Source organism: Poromitra crassiceps, assembly GCF_964638095.1.
Source record: "Poromitra crassiceps genome assembly, chromosome: 12".
In the NCBI taxonomy this organism is placed as follows: domain Eukaryota; kingdom Metazoa; phylum Chordata; class Actinopteri; order Beryciformes; family Melamphaidae; genus Poromitra; species Poromitra crassiceps.
In genome coordinates this window covers 246,102-269,078 of record NC_139632.1, presented here as the reverse complement: position 1 = coordinate 269,078, position 22,977 = coordinate 246,102, and the positions used below count along the sequence as shown (strand labels likewise).

The 22,977-nt window shown below is 44.8% G+C and overlaps 1 protein-coding gene across 1 annotated transcript in view; it reads left to right on the top strand.

Annotated features, from left to right (window-relative positions):
* Positions 1 to 22,977, top strand: part of LOC310786836 (arf-GAP with coiled-coil, ANK repeat and PH domain-containing protein 2-like) — a gene marked incomplete at its 5' end in the record, with an annotated part of 157,934 nt that overhangs the window by 91,615 nt on the left and 43,342 nt on the right. The window contains one exon of the mRNA XM_083648153.1: positions 22,377 to 22,489. Within this exon, the coding sequence (XP_083504279.1) occupies positions 22,377 to 22,489 (113 nt within the window). The remainder of the gene's footprint in view (positions 1 to 22,376; positions 22,490 to 22,977) is intronic.

The window sequence follows — 22,977 nt, the reverse complement described above, 5'->3', positions numbered from 1 at the left end:
CGGGGCCTGAGAGTACGTCTTTAATTACAGAAACCTCAGCACCTGGCCAAGTAAGCGTTGAGTCAGCCACCCGATCGACCCCGTGACACTTCCTGCTATGGGCCATTTCCTGCTATGGGCCTGGTCCAAACGATCGCCTTTACTTAAAGGATAGATTGTTGTGCCTGTTCATCCCCACGGACGTACAAGCCATCTCATTCTAAGCCGGTGCAGAAACTTTTCCCCATCATCATCGTTATATTGATGAAACCGCCCGTCCTCGTGAGAGCTGTAGGGGTCCTGAGGTCGTGTTTATTATGCCTCCTATCTGCCTGCCTGAATTATTCAACAGAGGCAGTATGAGACACAGGGCACAGGTGCCTCAGGGGAGCGAGGAGGTGGGATCTGTCTCAGCTCATAAAGAAACGTGAGGACAAGACACAGGCTTTTAAAATAGCCAGGGAGACAGATACACACTGCAGGCATGAGACAGATACACACTGCAGGCATGAGACAGATACATACTGCAGGCATGAGACAGATACACACTACAGGCATGAGACAGATACACACTGCAGGCATGAGACAGATACACACTGCAGGCATGAGACAGATACACACTGCAGGCATGAGACAGATACACACTGCAGGCATGAGACAGATACACACTGCAGGCATGAGTAGGGAAGGGACTCGATACCCGGGTCCGTAAGGACCCGGGTATCGATAAGCCGAAACCCGAAAATCAATAAGGTCCGACCTTATCGATACTGTTATCGAGTACTAGTGGCCGCAGCGCTGCGCTGCTGGTCCGCTGACCGCTGCACCTAGTGTTTCCCCTCTCTGATCTGTGCGCTGGATTCGCTGTGAAGCGCCCTGTCACAGTCAAGCCTGTGTGCTGCCGTGTCGTGCTGCTGCACGTGAGTGACTGTAATAAACTTTTAATTCGATTAAGGATTGAATCACGTGCATCAGGCGTGACGCGACACGCCCCCTGTTCACTGCTCCTTTGATCATTAATTTGGTTGCGATTGCGAATGCGAACACAGACACAGGAGGAAGCGAAGCAACAGGATGGCTGAACGCACCAAACGCTCAAAAGCTTGGCTTCACTTCACTAAAGTTAAAGACAATATAGCCAAATGCCAAATCTGTGACAAGCTGATTGCTTGTAAGGGTGGTAACACATCTGCCATGAATAAGCACCTTAACGTTTGCCATCAAATAAAAGCGAAATGCAGCACCTTTGACTGTCTTCACAAGGAAACCCCGTCTGCTCCAATCGCAGCATCTTCATCATCCACCCAAGGTATGCATTGTCCACGCCTCCGCGGCAAATCCCATTCGTTGACATAATCCACTTGATAAAATAATCCCAAAATATGCGCTCCCAGGCAGTGATGAAAGTTCCTTGTGCCATGCGTCCTGCTCTGTGACAACTCATGACATGTAGCCTACAGTTGTCCCACCATTAGGAGGGCAAGCGGCAATGTAGCCTAATACGGTCACCTACGTGGGTATAGATCATTGATTGTATATATTAGGTATAGAGGCTAGTCTACCCAGTGTGGATATTCAATGTGTATTCCGTAAAAACAAAAAATAAACCCAAATAGTTTGCAGTGCACAATAAATGTTTTCACAGCAATATAAAATTGAGAGAGGGAATTATGACCTGTTTAACTCCTAACAGCTTGTTATAGGCTATAAAAAAAAATACTAATGCCAAGATTTTTGTTTCAATCAAAGCAAATATTTAAATTAAAATACAATCATTAATTTCATAATAATTTGAATGGGGCCCACCCACTCATCATACTTGTATAAAAAAAGTGTCACTAATTTGTCTTCTGTCATATGTACAGTCTATGCTTCTGTCTCATAGAAAAACATTTGGAGGGCCTAATGATGTAATAATTAATGATAGTCCCAAATATGTTTTAACATTCGCTTATCTTAATTAATTTATCATTTTAGATGGTGGTGGTCAGCTCACCCCAGCAGCTGAGTCCACAGCTCGAGCTCCACCCCCCGTACACCAAACTCCCTTCACCCTGGCTGCTAAATGTGCCAGGGTAACAACAATGCCACCTGCTCAAGTGGACGAGTGTCACAGGGCTGTCACAAAGTTTGTGGTGAAGGGGTTGCATCCCTTTGTTACAGTTGAGTCACCAAGTTTTAGGGAGATGACCAAGGCCCTGAATCCACGTTACACCCCTCCCTCCAGGAGTCTTCTGTCCGACACCCTCATCCCTGCATGGTATGATGTGGAGAAACAGAATGTTAAAACCGAGCTGGCAAATGTGGGCAAGATAGCCATCACAAGTGATGGATGGACTAGCATAGCGCAAGACCACTACATAACTGTGACCGCCCATTACATCAGTCAAGGCAAACTTGACCAAAAGGTCCTCCGGATTGTGCTGAAAGACAAGCAGCCCCTTGCCAATTGTCCTCCGCACACCTTGATACTGGACGTCAAAACCAGGTGGAACTCTCTCTTCCTCATGGTTCAGAGGTTCGTCGAACAGTATCCGGCCCTCCAAGCTGCTGTGTTGGATCCACGGCTACGAAAGCCGATGGAGCGGGATAAACTGGATAGGATCACGAATGATGACTTCACCAAAGCAGAAGCTTTCATCAAGGTCATGGTGGACATGTACAAGTCTACACTGTGTGTATCGAGTGACAAGAGCTCCACCTGCGGTGAGATCCTCTGCAGAGCAACTTCACAGTTCAGGAAGGAGACTCTCCGTTTCTGTCTAGCATCAAACAGGCGGTTTGGGGTGACCTCTCTGGACGCTACCATCAGGACAACATCCACAACTTCCTTGAGGAGGCGACTGCGATGGACCCCAGGTTCAAAGCCAAGAGTAACAGGGACTCCACCTGGGACCGTTTGGAAGAGGCAGCTATAGCAGCAAACACTACCGAAGCAGAGGAGTTCCTCCCAGTCTCAGACCTTGAGGAGGACACTAACACAAGCCAGGACCAGGAGGAGGAGGCCGAGTATGATGATGATGATGTCACAGTGATGTTGTCAGATGATGATGATGAAGAGAATCCACCTCTGGTTGCAGTCCCTCCACTACAGCCTAAGAAGAGTGCCTTGGAGGAGCTCTTTGCAGATGAGGAGCGGGAGCTACAGGCTTTTGAGCCGAACAAGATGACCAGCATAGAGAAAGTGAAGAAAGAGATCCAGCTCTACAGAAGCATGACTCCGATCAGTATGAAGGAAGACCCTGTCCTCTGGTGGTGGAGAAAGAGGGATGTGCTGCCCCTGCTAGCTGAACTCTCTCACAGCTACCTTTGTGTTCAAGCCTCCTCCACCCCTTCAGAGAGGGTGTTTTCCACTGCTGGGGACACCATCAGTGGGGAGAGATCCAGGCTCCTGCCTGATAAGGCAGATATGCTCATTTTTCTACAGAAGAACTGTTAAAAAGCGTAAATTCTTTTTTTCTTTTTGTTGTGTAAAGCTGCTAAGCATATTATTTATTTTATTTGTAATGCTTATCCTTCAGCTGCAACAGTTGGGGATAAAATCAAGGCTACAGCAAATTGTGCTCTCAAACTATCCCACCCCTCCCCCCACACACAAAATTATGTCTGAGAATTGTATTATTTTTGCATGAAAATCAGTGTGTGTTAATTGTTTCCACTGGTTCAGTTGTATCAGTACAGAGCACATTGTAAAAAGTCTGGAAACATTTGTGAATAACATTTATTTTCTTTATAGTTGGAAAGTGTTGCTGAGTGCTGATGTCTGTGCTGCTATTATTTTATATTTTTTTACTATTTGCATGTCATGTCATGTGGGCCCTATTCCTTTTCAACTAAATGCACAGCAACATCATCAGCAGTTTTTGTTTATTGAAGGTGAGGCTAATCCTTCTGTTCAGAAATAAAACAGTCACAGACTTAGTTATTGAGCAATAAAAAAACAGTTCTTTAAAAAAAAAATTGTCGTCATGTCTTTCCACCAAATAATACAAAAGAAAAGTATCGATAGTGGACCCGATAAGGACCCGGTTCGTTAAGCAGACTCGAAAATGGTATCAATATCAATAAAAATGAACGAGTCCCATCCCTAGGCATGAGACAGATACACACTGCACTGCAGGCATGAGACATACACACTGCAGGCATGAGACAGATACACACTGCAGGCATGAGGCAGATACACACTGCAGGCCTGAGACAGATACACACTGCAGGCATGAGACAGATATACACTGCAGGCATGAGACAGATACACACTACAGGCATGAGACAGATATACACTGCAGGCATGAGACAGATACTGCAGGCATGAGACAGATACACACTGCAGGCATGAGACAGATATACACTGCAGGCATGAGACAGATACACACACTGCAGGCATGAGACTGATACACACTGCAGGCATGAGACAGAGACACACTGCAGGCATGAGACAGAGACACACTGCAGGCATGAGACAGATACACACTGCAGGCATGAGACAGAGACACACTGCAGGCATGAGACTGATACACACTGCAGGCATGAGACAGAGACACACTGCAGGCATGAGACAGATACACACTGCAGGCATGAGACAGATACACACTGCAGGCATGAGACAGATACTGCAGGCATGAGACAGATACACACTGCAGGCATGAGACAGATACTGCAGGCATGAGACAGATACACACTGCAGGCATGAGACAGATACACATGAGACAGATACACACTGTAACAGCTTTTGTGAATGAATTACCAGGGTTCCCACGCGACCTTCAAATCCTTGGATGTTTGTGAATTTGAGGGGGGGGGGGGATTCAAGTCCTTGAAAGTGTTTGCAAATAGTCGTGAAAAGACAAGGGGTTAGTGTGCAGAAATAGAAATTATTTTGTTTGTTTAGTTGTTGTTTTTTACTTAATGTTACTAATAGGCTACATTCCGCTGTCTGCATGTGTGTCTCCCGTCATCTGTGATCCTTGTTGCACGTGCCTCCTGCCTGGAGACGCTCACCTGCACGAGTGACTGAAGTCAAAAGATGCAGGTTAAACAGCAACGAGCAAGCAGTTACAGTAATAACCAGTGTTGGGCAAGTTACTTTCAAAATGTAATATACTACATATTACTAGTTACTTTCATTTGAAGGTAATAAGTTACATTACAATATTACTTTCTGTGTAGAGTAACTCGTTACTTATTTCACTACTTTTGCATTACTTTGACCAAAACAACAGCAGCAGCAGAATGACATCGCCACCCCGGAACCATCCCAAAAAATAATTTCAACCGCCTTGAAGTCAGTGTAAACCGCCCAAAATTCTAAATGTTATTATTTTCCTTTGTTATTGTCATCTGTAGTGGTTATTTGGGTAAAAACTAGGGATGGGCATTTCTAGCAAAAACACTATTCGAAATTCGCTGGCCAAAGTCGACTTTTAATCGAAATTCGAAAATAAAAATAAAAATGTAAAAAAAATTAAAAATGTAAAAAAAAAAAAATTGTGAGTGAAATGTTGCATTGTCTCCCCTGATTCTAAGTCTACGGCTTTATTAATTAATATAAAAAGCTTCTGCTGTGGATTTTTAGCTCAAACAAGCATTGCACCACTGAAGTAAAGAACATGTTACATGACATTGACATTTTCGAAAATAAAAAACAGTTTTGACAATCATGAGTGGTTCATTAAATATTTAGTAGGCTCAGGTCTGAGTGCCAAAGGGGTGCTAAAGTCACCCCCTCTCCCTCTTCATGGGATTTCATCCGCCATTCATTTTTCCATAAACCTTGCTTAAAATGCTTATAAAAATTGTTTTACTTGCTCAAACCAAGCGATTCGACTATACTTAGAATCAGGGGAGACAATGCAACATTTCACACACAAAAAAAAAAAAATCGAATTTCAATAATAAAAGTCGACCTTGATAATAACAACGATTATTCGAAAATTCTAAATTCGATGCCCATCCCTAGTAAAAACACACAATTTGATTATTAACTGGTTTAATATTACTGAAATTCTATAAGTAATAAGTTATATTACTGAGTTACTGCTAAAAGTAATATGTTACTTTTGTAATGAGTTACCCCCAACACTGGTAATAACCCTCAAAGTGTGTTGGCTCCTTGCATCTGATGGAATTGGGCCTGAAAAGTCCTTGAATTTGATGTTTAAGAAGGTGTGGGGAAACCTGGGCGGGGACATTCAAGTATGTGAATATATTATACATACATCGTTTTACATCCTACCATCGGCTCCTTTTGAACAGTAATGTTAGGAACACACACACAAACACAGGGGGGGAAGAGAGAGAGATGAGAGAGTGAGCTGGGGAAATGCTGTGTGCACGTCGCTTCAACTAGAGTCAGTATAAATGTTTGATGCTCCAGCTCCTCTGCATGCTCCACTTGATTATTCTAACCCACAGCAACAGCCAGCATCACTTACACACACGCACGCTCTCACGCACACACACACTCGCACACACACACACACACACACGCACACACGCACGCACACACACTCAGGTGACCTTCGCTTAGAGAGGAGGAGCTAGGTTGGGAGAGAGGCGGTGAGGGAAGTATTGATGGGACACAGAAGACGAGCTACAGTATGCTGCTTTCAGTGACAGAGGCTGTCAGTGAGATGCTACACAGAGGCAGATTGAGGTAGCCAACGCTTAACTAGACTTACTGGGATACACACTACACACACAGGAACACACACACACACACAGGAACACACTACACACACAGGAACACACACACAGAGGAACACACGCAACAGGCTTGTTATGAAGGTGAAGATTTTCTGCCGTTTCCACTACGTCTGGTATCTGGTGAGTGCACTGCAGGCAGAAGGAGTGAGTTTGAGTGTGTGTATCGGGTGAATACTCATGAGACAGCATGACTGTGTGTGTGTCTTCAGGGTGAGTGTGTTTGATTGTGTGTGTGTCTTCAGGGTGAGTGTGTTTGATTGTGTGTGTGTGTGCCATTTTCAACCCGTCCTCACCAGGAAAACAACAACACGGGTCTATTTTCAAGCGGGTTAAAATGACCGACATTTACAAATGCGACCTCTTGTGGTCGTGTGAGTAAGTGCATGCGTGCACTAGTGCATATGCGGTTGGGAGCTGTAACCAGGAAGTAATGGTGACCTCTGGCGGTGACAGTATGATATTAACGACAGTCTGATATTGAAATGGGTCACTGACAAGTAAAGCGCCCGGCATGGTTTTGCGCAGCCACGACTTGGAGCCTTGCCGCCGACGAGCGGCGACAGCGAGACTGTGCATACTCGAACGTAACTCGTCCAAAACGTTATCGTGTCGTTTACCAAGAACTTGCAATCATGACGGTGGGGGAACATTGTATTGTCCCTCCATTTCGAAACTAATTCCGGTGAGCCTGCAGAAGGCTTTGCTAGATGAGAGACAAGCACTGTTAAATGAGGAAATGGCATTTCCTCATTCCTCACAACAAGGAGTTGGCGGCGCAGAGTCACATTTTCGACGTGCTGCGCCGAGAGGACGCCCAGCTGCCCCTCGGTGGAGTCAGCGCCGCCAATTTCGCTCGAGCATAATTTGCGCTTGAGGGTGAAGGGGTGGGTTTGGCGACTCCTTGTTGCGAGAGACCTGGTCCAGCATGTTCCGTCTTTAACCGTAACCCAAACCATAACCCTAGTAGGATGGGCATTTCTAGCAAAAACACTAGTCGAAATTTGCTGGGCCAAAGTCGACTTTTAGTCAAAATTTGCCCACCACCCCCCAAAAAAAAAATATAAAAAAAATTATTCTAAGTATAGTTGAATTGCTTGGTTTGACTAAGTAAAAAAAAATTATAAGCATTTTATGCAAGGTCTATGGAAAGGGGTGACTTTGGCACTCTTATTGTCTATCCACCTTATTTTTGAATGCCCCACTGTAAAAAAAATAATTGTGGGTACAAGGTCCGGTTTAACGTGACTTATTGTTGCAGCTTGCCATTTCCTTTGTTATACTCTGGCTGCAGACCCGAATTATAAACCGGAACCCGACTTGACAAAAAAACGTTCCAAAAACGAGCCATTCTGCTCTACAGCCGTGTCGTTCGGGTGCTGGGATAACGTAATGCATTGTGGGTAGTCGGCTACTGTGGCTAATGCTAGCGGCTAGCCTAATAGTTACTTTACATGGCAGTAAAACTCCACTGAATGACCACATTGATTGAACTTTTAACCATTTCGAGTAACACTGTTTCCATACGGACCACCAGCGTTGGTTAGTTGTTTATAACGTGACTATTAGGGATGCACCGATTGCCATTTTCTTGGCCGATTCCGATTTCCGATTTTTGAATAGTCTGACTTGCCGATACCGATTTTTGCCGATTCCGATTTTTTTTTCTAAAAACAACAATTGACAGCTTACACAAACGTTTTTGTAACTTTGTTTAAAAATTAAGATTCATAGAACAATTCTTACATCTAATGGGGATCCAAATAAACAAATTTACAATTCTTATCATTTGCATGAAGTAGGACCTTCTCACTCAAACACATCTCAAAATAAAAGTGTTCCAGGTTAGGCTACTGGACAGAGCTTTTTTGTGCAAATACAATGAATACAAAAATTAAATTAAATCCAATAGCCTATATCCCACAGCTATCATGCATTTACTTTTCCAAAAGAAAACAGGTGCAACAGAACATCAAAATGATCCATGGACAAGGAGTTTATAGACTGGCTCCAGACCAGTCCTCTTGAGTAGAGGGGAAATGAGTTTATGAGTTACAGTAACGATCTTCAGTCTGAATATCAGGCGGAGTTTACACACAGTCCAAAGTTTGGTATGCGTATTTTTATCTGCCATCCGAAAAAATATCGTCACGCACAGAAAACGTTGCACACTTGTGAGTCCGATGCATTTTTATTATTATGTCCGTCGTTCTCATGTCGTTCTATTTGCAATACGAAACAAATAGTCTCTCCTGTATCCACGTCACGTTACAACATGACTTGACAGGCTGCAGGCAACAGCGCTGATGTGGAATGGAAAAGCAGGTCGGGGAATGGTTATACTGGACACACTCGCCAAGCCGGCTGTGCGCGGTGGCGGGTTGCTGGAGCACCGCTTCCCGGGGAGAGAGAGCAGAGAGAGAGGGGCCAGTGAGGTGAAGCGAGCCGCTCTGACTGGACTCCAGCCGAGCGGGACACGGCCGCACCTCTGTCTCCACGGCTTATTTTCGACTTGCATGTGTGACAAACTGCGAGCTTTGTCTACTTCACTGACGGTGAAAAAAATCCACAACGAGGAAGATATGCTGGCGTGTGTGGTGTGGTGGCTGGGTGCCTGTCTCGGTGCTTTGGGGTGCGCGCACGTCATGTGAAAATCGGCTCACAGAATCGGCTATTTAGAGTGACCGGAACAGATCACCGATCGAGGCCGATCACGTGAAAATCGGCCATTTCCGGTCACGTGCTGATCGATCGGTGCATCCCTAGTGACTATATTTATAACTTTCATAACGTACTCCAGTTTCCGGTTTATAATTCGGTAACAAAGTATATATAAAAGTATAACAAAGGAAATGGCAAGCTGCAACAATAAGTCACGTTAAACTGGACCTTGTACCCATAATTATTTTTTTACAGTGGGGCATTCAAAAATAACGTGGATATGCATTTTACTAAATGTGTATGGGAAAATAAATGGCGGATGAAAATATCTGGTACAGTGCTGAAGCAGGAAGTAGGTGGTCACTTTGCCTCTCTATATTCAGCCAGACCTACTACGTTAGCCATTAGCAACGTTAGCATTAGCGTAGCGCCGAGATGGCTCAGGGAACAGTAGACAGAATATCAGCTTTTCTTCATGCAGTAACAAGCCTTGAAAGCTTTTCCTTGTGGCCGAGTGTTGCTGTAATGTAGACAGTTTAAGACCATTTCAACTACATTTCTGGCATTTCTAGAGTGCTGCTGCACTGCTGTCAGCTGAGCCTAGAACCCTTCTGCTCCAGTGAGCACTGCACAGCTCCTGTAGGGCTGGGCGATATATCGAATATACTCGATGTATCGCGGCTTGTGCCACGTGAGATGTAGAAATGACTATATCGCGAACATTCGAGTATAATTGTCACGCATTGTTTATAACTTAAGCCGCCGGCATGACTCGCTTCACGTTTCCTCTTGTCAGCTCTCCCTCTCAAGGGAGAGCTCTGTCACACTCAGGAAGGGAGGGGGAATCACATGGATACGTCAAATGCGTCAAACCGCATCAGACACACCCGTCCCCAGTAGGGCATTCACAGACTAGTCGGCTAGTTGACTAGTAAAACCACTAGTCGACACTGTGCTTAGTAGTCGACTAGTCGTTTTAGCAAAAAAAAAAAAAAAAAATCTTTAAGAAAGAACATGAGGTATTTACACGACATACATGGACTATCCCCCACAAAGAACATCAAAACAAAACAAGAAAATGCATAAGATACACAATAATCCAAGAACAAACAAGACTATTGGACAAACAACCAAACAAAAACAATGCATTCAAAGTAAATACATAGATCTTGCCCTGTTGGCAGCTAGGAAATGCATAGCTTTAAATTGGAAAGCATCCAATCCCCCAGCTGTAGTTCACTGGTGGAATGAACTCTCAAGCTACCATACGTTGGATAACATTTACTACAAGAGCAAAGGCAGATTCTTAGACATCCCCAAAATATGGCAGCCACATACAGAGTTTGACTTTAAGAACTTTTTACCCCAGTGTCATTAGGCTTATCAGGATAGGATCTGGATGCATTGTTTTTGTTTGGTTGTTTGTCCAATAGTCTTGTTTGTTCTTGGATTATTGTGTATCTTATGCAGTTTTCTTGTTTTGTTGTGTTGTGTTTTGATGTTCTTTGTGGGGGATATGGGATATGATAGTCCATGTATGTCGTGTAAATACCTCATGTTCTTTCTTAAAGATTTTTTTTTTTTTTTTTTTTTTCTAAAACCACTAGTCGACTACCTTTAGGTACGACTAGTCGACTAGTAAAATCTACTAGTCGTGAATACCCTAGTCCCCAGCAACCAAGGTGAAACATGGCCGCCTCCAGTGTGGGTGTTGACAGTTTCAAATGATAACAAAACAACCACTATTGCAATTTGCAATACATGTCCCGCAAGGTTTCTGAGATTAGGGGGAAGTCTGAGCTGGCGTTACTCTAAACCAAACGTGCGGAGCAGGCAGCGGATTTGTTTGGCGTTAACGTTAGCTGATGTGGTGGCTAACGTTAGCTAGCTGGTTGTGGCTACCTAGTTCAGCAGGCATCGCTCCACAAGCTTGTTGTAACCAAAATCCCCGCGTTTAAAGCACTTCATACTCCCAGAGCTGGCGTAAACCATAGAGAACCTCATGCATTACTCAAAATGAAACGTCCAGGGTTTGTGTCTCCAAAAGCAACTAACGCTAACGTTACACGCAAGGTAACGTGAAGCTAACGTAGCTAGCTGCGGGGCAGTCATGATCTATAAGGAAAACGAATGAGCACATTTACATAAAAGTCAAGATCACAAAGTGTCTTTTCTTTAATCTAGAGGCATCATTTTTCAGTCAAAAGTGAAACGACACAGATATGATGGGCTTATAGTGAGGCTTTCCATGCCTCACTATAGAACACCTGGCCCCAATGCAAAATTCAGACAGCTTATATGTTGCCGGTAACGTCATGCCAATAAGAGTCTAAATTACTATGCCTTTTATGTTTTATCAATATCTGCAGACTAAGCAGCTCGGCTTTCGGTTCTATAAAAGCCCTTATTTTTTGTATTGACTATTGAGTGATGCACTTTACTAAAACAATCATATTATATCAGAAGTGTTGTTTGTGTTCACAATAGTGATGTCAGATTTGCTTAGGTCAGAGCTATGGAATATTAAATCATCCATCTTTGCTCACTACATCTGCCCTTTCTTCTTCTTTTTTACCCCAGGTGTGCATAAAATACAGGTTAAGAACTTATTTTTTTAATACAAAAACGTGAAATAATTATCGGCCAGGAGAAGCATATATTTATCGGTTATTGTATCGGCTCTAAAAATCCATACCGTGCATCCCTAATCTTTGGTCCATATTGCCCAGCCCTACTAAGATCTTTGTTGTCGTCAGTGTTAGGGCTAGTAACGTGTTTTAGTACTAAATGACCATGTTAGTTTTTCAATTATTGTAATCTGTTAGTAGTCACATTACATAGAATATTTTTACTCACTGACTTTTTCATGTATACACGAGACTTTACAAAATGTTTGGTCATGGAAATTTGGTTTAAAGTCATGGAAATCCATTGGTCAAAATGTGTATGAACCCTGAAGGGTTAAATTGAGCATTTATGAGAGATTTCAAAAATATCGAGATATATATCGTGTATCGCGATATAGCCGAAAAACATTGCGATATTCTTTAGAGGCCATATCGCCCAGCCCTAAGCTCCTGCGACAACGTCACATGGACAAACGGTGTCATTCTTAAAGAGACAGGCGCGGGTAAACATAAAAAATATATACATAATAATAATACAAATATTTTCGACTTTCAATAATAAAAGTCGATCTTGATAATAAAAACAATTATTTGAAAATTCCAAATTCGTTGCCCATCCCTATAACTAAGTCATGTTATCATTTTTCTTTTCTTTTTAAATAGGTGCAGTATTGAGTAAGATAGCTTCAGTTGCTTTTCCCACATGCCCCTCGTGCCTTGGCAGCCTGCACGTACATCCACTAAACAAGCTGGTTATTGTAAAAGAGAGAGAGACCTTGCAGCAGAGTGTTCACCCTCTCTCTCTCTCTCTCTGTCTGCCGTCTGTAACATCCGTAGAGAGAGAAGCTCCCGTTGCCCCCGCTCTTCAGTTTGTAATCCGTATAACGTCTGTCCGGCTCAAATAAATACGGGCGGCCTCGAATTCAAATGCCTCGTCAATATTCCCGAAATCAGATAATTATTCAGCCATAACTTACAAAATCATTTAGCTATGCTAGCTGTTACCCCAAACATGACAGCTCCCAGTCCCAACTTTCCGCCCCACACTTTTGACTTCTGGCAAACAACGCAACTTCCGCGAGACTCTCGCGAGACTTGGATCAAGCGGAAGGAAAATGATATCTCTTGATGATAATGTCAGGATGGAATAATCTGATCTGAGGCCATTTTTGTGTGTCTTGCAACTAAACTGAAATAATCTGCCTCCGTGTGAGAGCGAGGAAATCCACATGTTCCTTTTCTCTGTGTGGTTCTCTGGTGTGTGATGTTTTAGGAGGTGAGAGAGTTCGAGCCTCTCCCAGACGGCCGCAGCTTTTGCGCTTGGAGGTCGAGCTCCGTACGTAGCATCGACTTCCGTCCTGTAACCCTACTCCCGCCCCCACCTCTCCTCTCCTCCCCTCCCCCTCGCCCTACACCAACAGACTCCACTGCAGTGTTTGTGTATCTTTATCGCACCTTTGTTGTGAGGCAGTATACATAAGGCCTGCATGATAAATCATATTTTCATCATCATTGTGATATGAACATGCGCAATAAACACATCGCAAAGACTGCTTGAAAGGCAATGAATAACACACACCATGCGTTTACATTCAGCATGCGATCATTGTGTTGTGTTGTAAATCCAGCGCACACCTTTCCCGTGCAGCAGGGTGCTCCGCCCCTCCGTGCAGCAGGGTGCTCCGCCCCTCCGTGCAGCAGGGTGCTCCGCCCCTCCGCCAGAGCCCCAACACACTATGTGGACTTTCAGCTTGAGTCGCTAACAGAGAGCCATGCCCGTTTGGCATAGTCATGTTTGGAGTCTCTTGACCTTTTTTCACATCAGCCGTTTTGTGTCTAAAAGGCAGGAAGTAACACAGGTGCAACCAAAACATTAATGAGGGCCCCGGCACTGGAACACCCAAATGGATTGGAAGTTGGGAACCCTCATTAATATTTGGCTTGCACCTGTGTTACATCCTGCCTTTTAGACACAAAATGGCCGATGTGAAAAAGGCAAATGTTTACAGTATTAAAGCAGAAAGACAACTGTATAGCTAATATTCATACTTCAATATTTATTTTTTCGCTAGTCATATCGTCATCGCAATATTGAACGATGTTATCACACATGGCAGATTTCCCTCACATCGTGCAGGCTAAGTATACATTTGTGGTTATTGTGTTGCTTGTGAAGCATGGGTTTTGGTGCCCCAGGCTGCTGGTTGATGTCAGTGCCGCGTGGTTTGCTGCCCCTGCTGGTTGACGTCAGCGCCGCGTGCTTTGCTGCCCCACAATCGTTGGATCGGTGAATGAATGGATCACTGTCGTCTGGTGAAAATCTTGTGTATCCAAATATCAACTTTTCATGAACTGAGGAAAACAGACTTGTTTTTAGCTTGACCGCTGCATTTCTGAGATTTTCTTTTCCATAAGCCCAAGGGTTCACAAGACATAAAAATCGCCAGAGGTTTTCACCAGACAGTGATAATATCGTACTGGATGTTTTGCATTCTTTGGTCTGTTTTGGGGTTGTGTTAAGAGTGTGTGTGTGTGTTGCATGTTTTCTTTGCACTAAACCGAAATAGGACAACTTCCTTCTTGTGTGAGCCATCATAGCACTGCTGAGGTTTTGCATGCTTCAGGGACTTTGTGTGGCTTCTTTCCCTCCGTCTGTGGAGCTGAGAGGTTTGTAGTCATTGGGAGCAGAGAAGAGCATTGCTTGGCCCTTTACTGCCGAGGTGAACTGAATCCCCTCTACCAGGGTTTCCTTTACTGCCGAGGTGAACTGAATCCCCTCTACCAGGGTTTCCTTTACTGCCGAGGTGAAGTGAATCCCCTCTACCAGGGTTTCCTTTACTGCCGAGGTGAAGTGAATCCCCTCTACCAGGGTTTCCTTTACTGCCGAGGTGAACTGAATCCCCTCTAACAGGGTTTCCTTTACTGCCGAGGTAAAGTGAATCCCCTCTACCAGGGTTTTCTTTACTGCCGAGGTGAAGTTAATCCCCTTTACCAGGGTTTCCTTTACTGCCGAGGTGAACTGAATCCCCTCTACCAGGGTTTCCCCTCATTTGTCGTTGAGACCAAGGTGGCAAAGACTGCAGAAGCTGCGTGGGATGTGCGGGTGTTAAAGTGTCCATAGGGATTTACAGTTACACCAAGATGAAACAAAAAGATGAAAAACAAAGGTTGTGACAAATTATTTTACATTTACATGAAGTCACCTTAGCAGATGTTTACCTCAGTATGCAGAAATATTCAAATAGAATAGGTGAAAATGACATACTGCATGCAAAAAGACCTGCATGTGTGTAAAGAGGAGGTTTGAGGGTACCCATACAACCCTTTCTCATTCAGATATCTTGACTTGAGAGGTCAAGGAACTCCTTTGAAAAATGGCAGTCAGCTTTTCCCTCGTCAAAATGTTGCCTATATTGGAGCATTATTTAGCCAGCTGGCCGACGAGCTAACATGACATGGTTGGTATAAATGGATGCCTTAGGTCTCCTAGTTTCATATGATACCAATACGTTCACCCTAGCTTTAAAAATGAGACTGCGGTGGCGCAGTGGTAAGCGCTGTCGGCTCACAGCTCGAAGGTCCTGGGTTCCATTCCCACCTGGGACGCTGTGACCGCTGAAGGAGTGCGTGCCCGTCCGCATGTCCTCGAGTGCCCACCGCCCGGGTGGGGTCGTCAAAAGGGCCCTTTCTGTGTGGAGTTTGCATGTTCTCCCCGTGCCCCCTGGGGGTTTCCTTCATATAGGAACCCCTCACCAAAACATGCAATATCCTGGTCGCTGAAGTGGTGCCTCCTCTGGTCGTTAGGGGCGCCTGTTCGGAGGGAGGGGAACTCGTTGGAATAGCGTGATCCTCCCACGTGCTATGTCCTACCGGTGAAGCTTCCCCTGTCAGGTGAAAAGAAGCGGCTGGCTAACTGCCCATGTCTCGGGGGATAAATAAATTAAAATTAGCACTAATGGGGGATAAAAATGGGATAAAAAACCTGGGGGGGTGGCGGATGAGACTGCTACAGTAATGTCAGTAATGTGGTTGTGGAGGAAAGGTTTGGTTAGTGGGTGGTAGTGTTTAGTGACCGCCTGGACTGGTACTTTCCATTATCTTTCCATTCAGAAGCCTGACAGACGCACACTGCACCCCGTGAGCACCTAAAATAACCTCTCTTGTCCCAGTGTATGTCATGCTGGAAAAGTGTGTGTGTGTGTGTGTGGGGGGGGGGGGGGGGCAGGGACGTGCACAGATAGACCCCACGTGGGGCTCCAGCACCTGTCCTTTTAGAGTAGCTGTTGCCTTGTGTAACGGCTAATGGGGATCCTAATAAACTAAACTAAACTGTTTCGTAGGCTGTAGGGTTACAGTAGGCTGTAGGGTTACAGTAGGCTGTATGTAAGGTTACAGTAGGCTGTATGTAAGGTTACAGTAGGCTGTAGGGTTACAGTAGGCTGTGTAGGGTTACAGTAGGCTGTAGGGTTACAGTAGGCTGTGTAGGGTTACAGTAGGCTGTAGGGTTACAGTAGGCTGTAGCGGACTCCCTTTTAAGCTAGAGTGAAGAAGATACTGTAATCATATGAAACTCGCTTGAAGCTAGCTTGTCAGGAAGGGGGCTAAATAACACTAAGTTAGGCAAAATTATGCCATGTGTACTTTAAGTAGTACGTTCATATAAATGTCTGGTCTTTATTGTCATAGTACATTTATTTTTATTTTATTTTATTTTTTAATGTGTAAATTGGAAGGAAGGGGACACTTCAAGTGTGGTCACCACACTGTGTTAATCCAGGCCTGACTGTATGTAACTTAAATGTTGTATAATTATGAGAGGGGTGCCCATTTTTCCACTTGAGTACCTGCCCCCTCAACATGTCTGTGCGCGTGACTGGGTTGCAGCATCTCGGAATGCAACATGTCTGACCTTGAGGCGGATGTCACTTTGGTAGCTGGTTGACAATGAGCTGAATGCTGATACGTGCCCAGAATGAGTAAGAAGAGTGTCGCAGGGAGGGCATATTGCTGTCGCTCAAACTGGAAGTTAGCATCGCTTTGGGTTCCCTCATTTGTGAGGAGTATCTTGCTGAACACAAACGTCTCAGTTTCATAAACCTTTCTTAACCACAGAGCCTATTTCAGGTAACGTGATGCTGCCAGATGGACGGTTTAGCTCCACATCACGTTTCACTAAACCAGTCGATCTGGGAATGCAGTAACCCGACCCGCTGACGGAGGCGGGCACTTTTTCCAAGCTACTTGGCAGGTGATTGGATGACCCATCTGTCTATCACCGCTGGTGCGTGTTAACTTCAACCAATCAGATCGCCATGCCTCTGACGTAACGTTTGCAACCGGGGTATGAGCCTGTTGAAATGTTTGTTGCTAATTAGCGGCTAACAGCAGCCAGGAGTGTTTGGCTACGCGCAGCGAATTGACGAGTGGCCGTCCCTTGCGCTATTAATAGTTCATTGATGAAAACGGAGCGCAGTGCCACGTCTGTTTATTTACAATGCTGCCTCGCTATCTCCGTATAAGAACGTAAAGCGCTTTTGCGCAGCTTTGCGTGTGTGTTTTGTGGAAGCTAATGTAGGCTAACATGTGCTCCGGCTAGAGTGATGTGGGCTGGGGCCAGAGTTTTGATTATTGCACGGGAATTTCCACAAACTAACGCATGAGTGATTAATGATTGGATTGGATTAATAAACGTTTTGATATTTTGGAAATGCTGTCCAGTTGAGAAATAACTTCCGCGGCGGCAGCCATGTTGACGAGTGAAAAGAACTACAAAGACCATGTACCCACTACTTGCTTCTCAGTAGCGTCACACAGAAAGCCCGCCTTAGGCTGCCGCTGATTCGTCGAGCCGGACATGGTTCGACCAATCATCCTAACTGCCTGTGCATGACAAGATGGATTACGTCGAGAGAATCTCTTTTGATCTCGCGAGGTTATCCATCTTGCAAGCAAGGTTATATTTCAGGCACCTAACCCCCAAAAAACTACAAAAAGCACATTGTCTTCCTGACACTTTTCCAGGTTTGGTCACTGTGGTAATCAGCCAGTATCATGTTGGCCAGCTCTTGTTAGTATATGTCCAGGTTGAAAGCTTGCTGAGTCTGGATACTGAACAAAATAGAAAGGAAACATGTCAAGTTTCCTGTGTTTCATCAGCTAAAATAAAACATTCCATAATTTTCACTGAACGCTTATTTCTCTCAGCACACGTCATGTGTTTACATCGCTGTTAGTGAGCTTTCTCCTCTGTCGAGAGTTCCTCTCAGTCAAATGGCTTTCTCATATGAGGTGTACCATCTTTGAAATGACTGCATGCTGCACTTATCTCTTTGTTCAGTATAGACCAAATCAGCGGGGATGTTTACATTTACTTCCGGTTACCCCTGGGTCCACACATTATAATGGCGGTGGACAGCCCAAACTGACGTGTTGAAGACAAAAGAAGACAAAAATGGTTCGTCCGTGTTGTGTTGTTGTTTAATATCATTCATAACAACACTTTCACTAACGTTAGTGGACACCAGACTAGCTAACTTACCTGTTGGACCAGACCAGAGTAGACTTGAAGCTAAATTAACGTGGCGTCAGTAGCTCTCTCTGTAACGTTAACGAGTCTGCAAAAAAACAGCGAGTTTGACAGACAAACAAACGTTATTAGCTAGCTAACACTACATAAAACAAACACAGAAGAAAGGCTAGATACGTCGGACAAGCATGTTTACCAACCGTTTAAAAATTTAAATTGAAAGTAGTCGGCCGAAAACAACGAGAAGGTTTGACAGCATTTATTTGACAACACGCACATTTAAACCTGCCGCCTTCCCCAAGTGGTACCCGGAAGTAAATGTTGTTTACATGGTGACGTCACGGTGATTTGGTCTATAGATCAGCAGGTACGTTTGAAGTAGTTTCACATCATCTAATTCTATTTCAAATCTGTTTTGCCCCTTAACCCATTGATACCTGATGCAGCATTTGCGTGTATATCCCTCATTTGTGTGTGTATCCCTTTAAGACGCGGTTCGCGGTCTTAAAGGGATACACACACAAATGCTGCATCAGGTATCAATGGGTTAAGGAAAATCTGGTTTGCAGATAGGTTTTTAAAATAAAACATTTAAGAAATCAGCACATCATACAGAGAAACATCTATGACCAGAGAGGGAGAAAGTCAGAATGGGAAAACCTCAACCTTTTACAGCCTAAGTATTTTTATCTGCTCTTTTTTATGCAGGTTTGGCGTGGTTGCTGTCCAGGAAGTAAACAGGAAATAGTGGTCATTGTCACTTGCTTTCTGAGTTGGAATTAAACACTGAGGTCATTTCCACTCAGTGCAGATAATTATCCATGTTGACAAACTTCATGCACACAGCATACAGTACTCTACTAAGATCAACATGTAAACACAGCTGCCTACCAACATGAGGGCCGCAGGTTCGAGCCCCTGTGTTAGTAAGAGTATATACGTCCTGGTCGCTGCACTAGTGCCTCCTCAGATCGGTCGGGGGGTGCCTGTTCGGGGGGAGGGAAACTGGGGGGGGATAGGGTGATCATCCCTCGTGCTGGGTTAGGGTGTCGGCAGGTGATAAAAGAAAAATATGTAAACACATGTAAAAAGAGTCAATTATGTTATATCAGACAGACTTATTTTGTACATTAGTCATTGAAAATGAGAACCTTGCAAGTTTTCCATTCGTACAGTTACAGTATCAAGCAGCAAAACAGTTGTAGCATGACGTAGGGATGCCCAATATATCGCCAATCATATCGGTAAGTTAGTCATTTTTTAACATATCGCATCGGTCCGATGTTGCGATGTTAATACCGGTTATCGGTATCGGCCAAAAATTGTCACATTGAGCGAGTGGAAACAATGTGGTAAATCTATTATTTATGGGCTTTTCCAAATGTTTTGAAAGTAAAGAAAGACATTACTACTCTTTTCAAATTGACAGTGTTTACATGTGTTTTTCACTATGTACAAAATGTGATTATCATAGAAATGTGTTTTTATACAGATCATATCAACATCTGTAAATGTCGGTTATCGGCCATAACAGCAATGCTAATATCGGTATCGGCTATCGGGCAACATTTTCATATTAGTGCATCCCTAGCATGATGTCTTCAGGTTATTAATTTGCCTTACTTAACATTGCACATCCTGCAATATGACTATTGCACATGTGCACATTGTGATGACAATGCTGAAACGATATAGTGCAGCCCTCACGTAAAGTGACTCCAGAAGGGCACACATACGGCACATGCACACTATACACACACCACACACAACACACATGCACACTATACACACACCACACACAACACAACACACATGCACACTATACACACACCACACACAACACACATGCACACTATACACACACCACACACACAACACACATGCACACTATACACACACCACACACAAGTGTACTCACTACATGTACTGACTGAGGCCATGTCCACACGGAGACGGACGCAATTATTATTTTTTTCGTTTAAGAAAAGTTTTCCATAAACACGGAATCGTTTCAAGAAATGTGTGTATCCACATGAAACCACTGAATACCACTGAAACCGCTGTAGTATATATGCCAGGCCGGTAAGTGGCGCTGTAACGCTGCCACATCACAGTGCAACGTGTGGTTGTCAAACCTCTCACTTCACTATTCACGTTGTATTTGCGAGGGGTATATATAGAGCATTCCGAGTATGTGCGTTACACTCAGGGTTTAAATTTCATTTCATTTCATTTTGTCCAATATTAAAATATTCCAGAATTGCATGTTGTATTAAAAATAAATATTATTTATATCTAACACGTTTAGCCTGATTTTGTTTGTGTTATTGTAAAAACTTAGCCGCCGCTAAGCCTTCTGGGAAATATCCGATGAGGGGAGGGGAGGGGTGGATGTGTGGAGCCATGTTGTACATGCTGTTCTCCGTGTCCACTTGTTGCTGACGGTGGTAATAGAGGAGCATTATATTTTGCTGCAAGAGCCCTAACAGGCTCAGTAGCTGCTGTAGCACGAACGCTAGTGCACTGTAAGCCTAAATTGTTGCTGGCGGAGAGAGGTGGGGCTATGGCGTCATCGGTTCAGGAAAGATGCGTATGGGTTGTAAACACGGAAATGCAAGGGTGGCGTCTTCAGATGTATTCACTCTGGGACCCGGTTTCAAAAATGAGTGTATACTCCCAGAACGTATAGTCCCAGAACGCTGGTTCCGTCTGGACGAAACGTCTATATGACAAAAAACTTTAGTGGATACACCTCAACTCGTCTCCGTGTGGACATGGCCTGAGTGTGACAGATATTGGGGCAAAGCAGGTACATCCTGACCTGGGGGCAAGCTGTGAGCCTGTCTCAGTTTCACCTCATCGCCTGTCAGATCAGCTTCCAACAGGAGGTGATGTGACACGAGTTTGAAGCTTAGAGACCGCTATGACCATTTTATTTTTCCGTCTTTCTTGTGAGAGATACGTTTTGGAGCTGCTTCCTCACGCAGCATGTGAGATGTCCTGGCATGCAGAGGACCGTAGCTACCCCATGTTTCTGTCTTTCCTGCTGGCTTGTGTGAGCATGGTTCAGGTCCATGTTAGCAGCAGCACTGCTTTGCACAGGGTCGCCCGTCTGAGCCCGGGACAGACGGTCCTGCAGCTTGACATTGGGAAAGTGCAGAGTCATGCGTCAGAGCAGGAATATCAGCTCATCCACACGTCAACGTTGATCATGAAACATCTAATTTGACCTCTGTCAGACTCATTTTCCTTTTCCTTCATCCCCTCCTTTCTGTTTTTGCTATTTCCTCCCAATTTCCTCACTTCATCTTTGACTCCCTTTCTTTGCCCGTCCCCCCCTTCTCTCTCTCTCTCTGTCTCTCTCTGTCTCTGTATCTCTCTCTCTGTCTCTCTCTGTCTGTCTTTCTCTCTCTCTCTCTTTCCCTCTGTATCTCTGTCTCTCTCTCTCCCTGTCTCTCTCTCCCTGTCTCTCTGTCTCTCTCTCCCTCTGTCTCTATGTCTCTCTGTCTCTCTCCCTGTCTCTCTGTCTCTCTCTCCCTCTGTCTCTATGTCTCTCTCTCCCTCTCTGTCTCTCTCTCTCTCCCTCTCTCTGTCTCTCTCTCCCTGTCTCTCTCTCCCTCTCTCTCTCTCTCCCTGTCTCTCTGTCTCTCTCTCCCTCTGTCTGTCTCTGTCTCTCCCTCTGTCTCTCTGTCTCTCTATCTCCCTCTGTCTGTCTCTCTCTCTGTCTCTCTCTCTCCCTCTGTCTCTCTCTATGTCTCTCTCTCTCTCTCTGTCTCTCTCGCTCTCCCTCTGTCTCTCTCTCTCTCCCTCTGTCTCTCTGTCTCTCCCTCTCTCTCTCTCTCTGTCTCTCTCTCTCTCTCTCTGTGTCTCTCTCTCTCTCTCAGGACTTCTCGAATGACGACACCAAGCTGGAGTACAATGTGGACGCAGACAACGGCATCGCCATGGAGGGCTACCTGTTCAAGAGGGCCAGCAACGCCTTCAAGACATGGAATAGGTAACGACAGGCACGACTCAATTAGCATCTCGCTGCTGGAAAGGGCAGAGAGGGGTTCCACAGCGTGAGGGTTCCACAGCGTGAGGGGTTCCACAGCGTGAGGGGTTCCACAGTGTGAGGGGTTCCACAGCGTGAGGGTTCCACAGCGTGAGGGTTCCACAGCGTGATGGTTCCACAGTGTGAGGGGTTCCACAGCGTGAGGGGTTCCACAGCGTGAGGGTTCCACAGCGTGAGGGGTTCCACAGCGTGAGGGGTTCCACAGCGTGAGGGGTTTCACAGCGTGAGGGGTTCCACAGCGTGAGGGGTTCCACAGCGTGAGGGGTTCCACAGCGTTAGGGTTCCACAGCGTGAGGGGTTCCACAGCGTGAGGGGTTCCACAGCGTGCTGCACAGTCGAGCGGGAAGAGCTAGAAATGAGCGTCCAAAGCTAGAAACCATCTAGTCTCATTTACAGAACACATCGAGGAAGCGTTATAATAAGGAATGAAT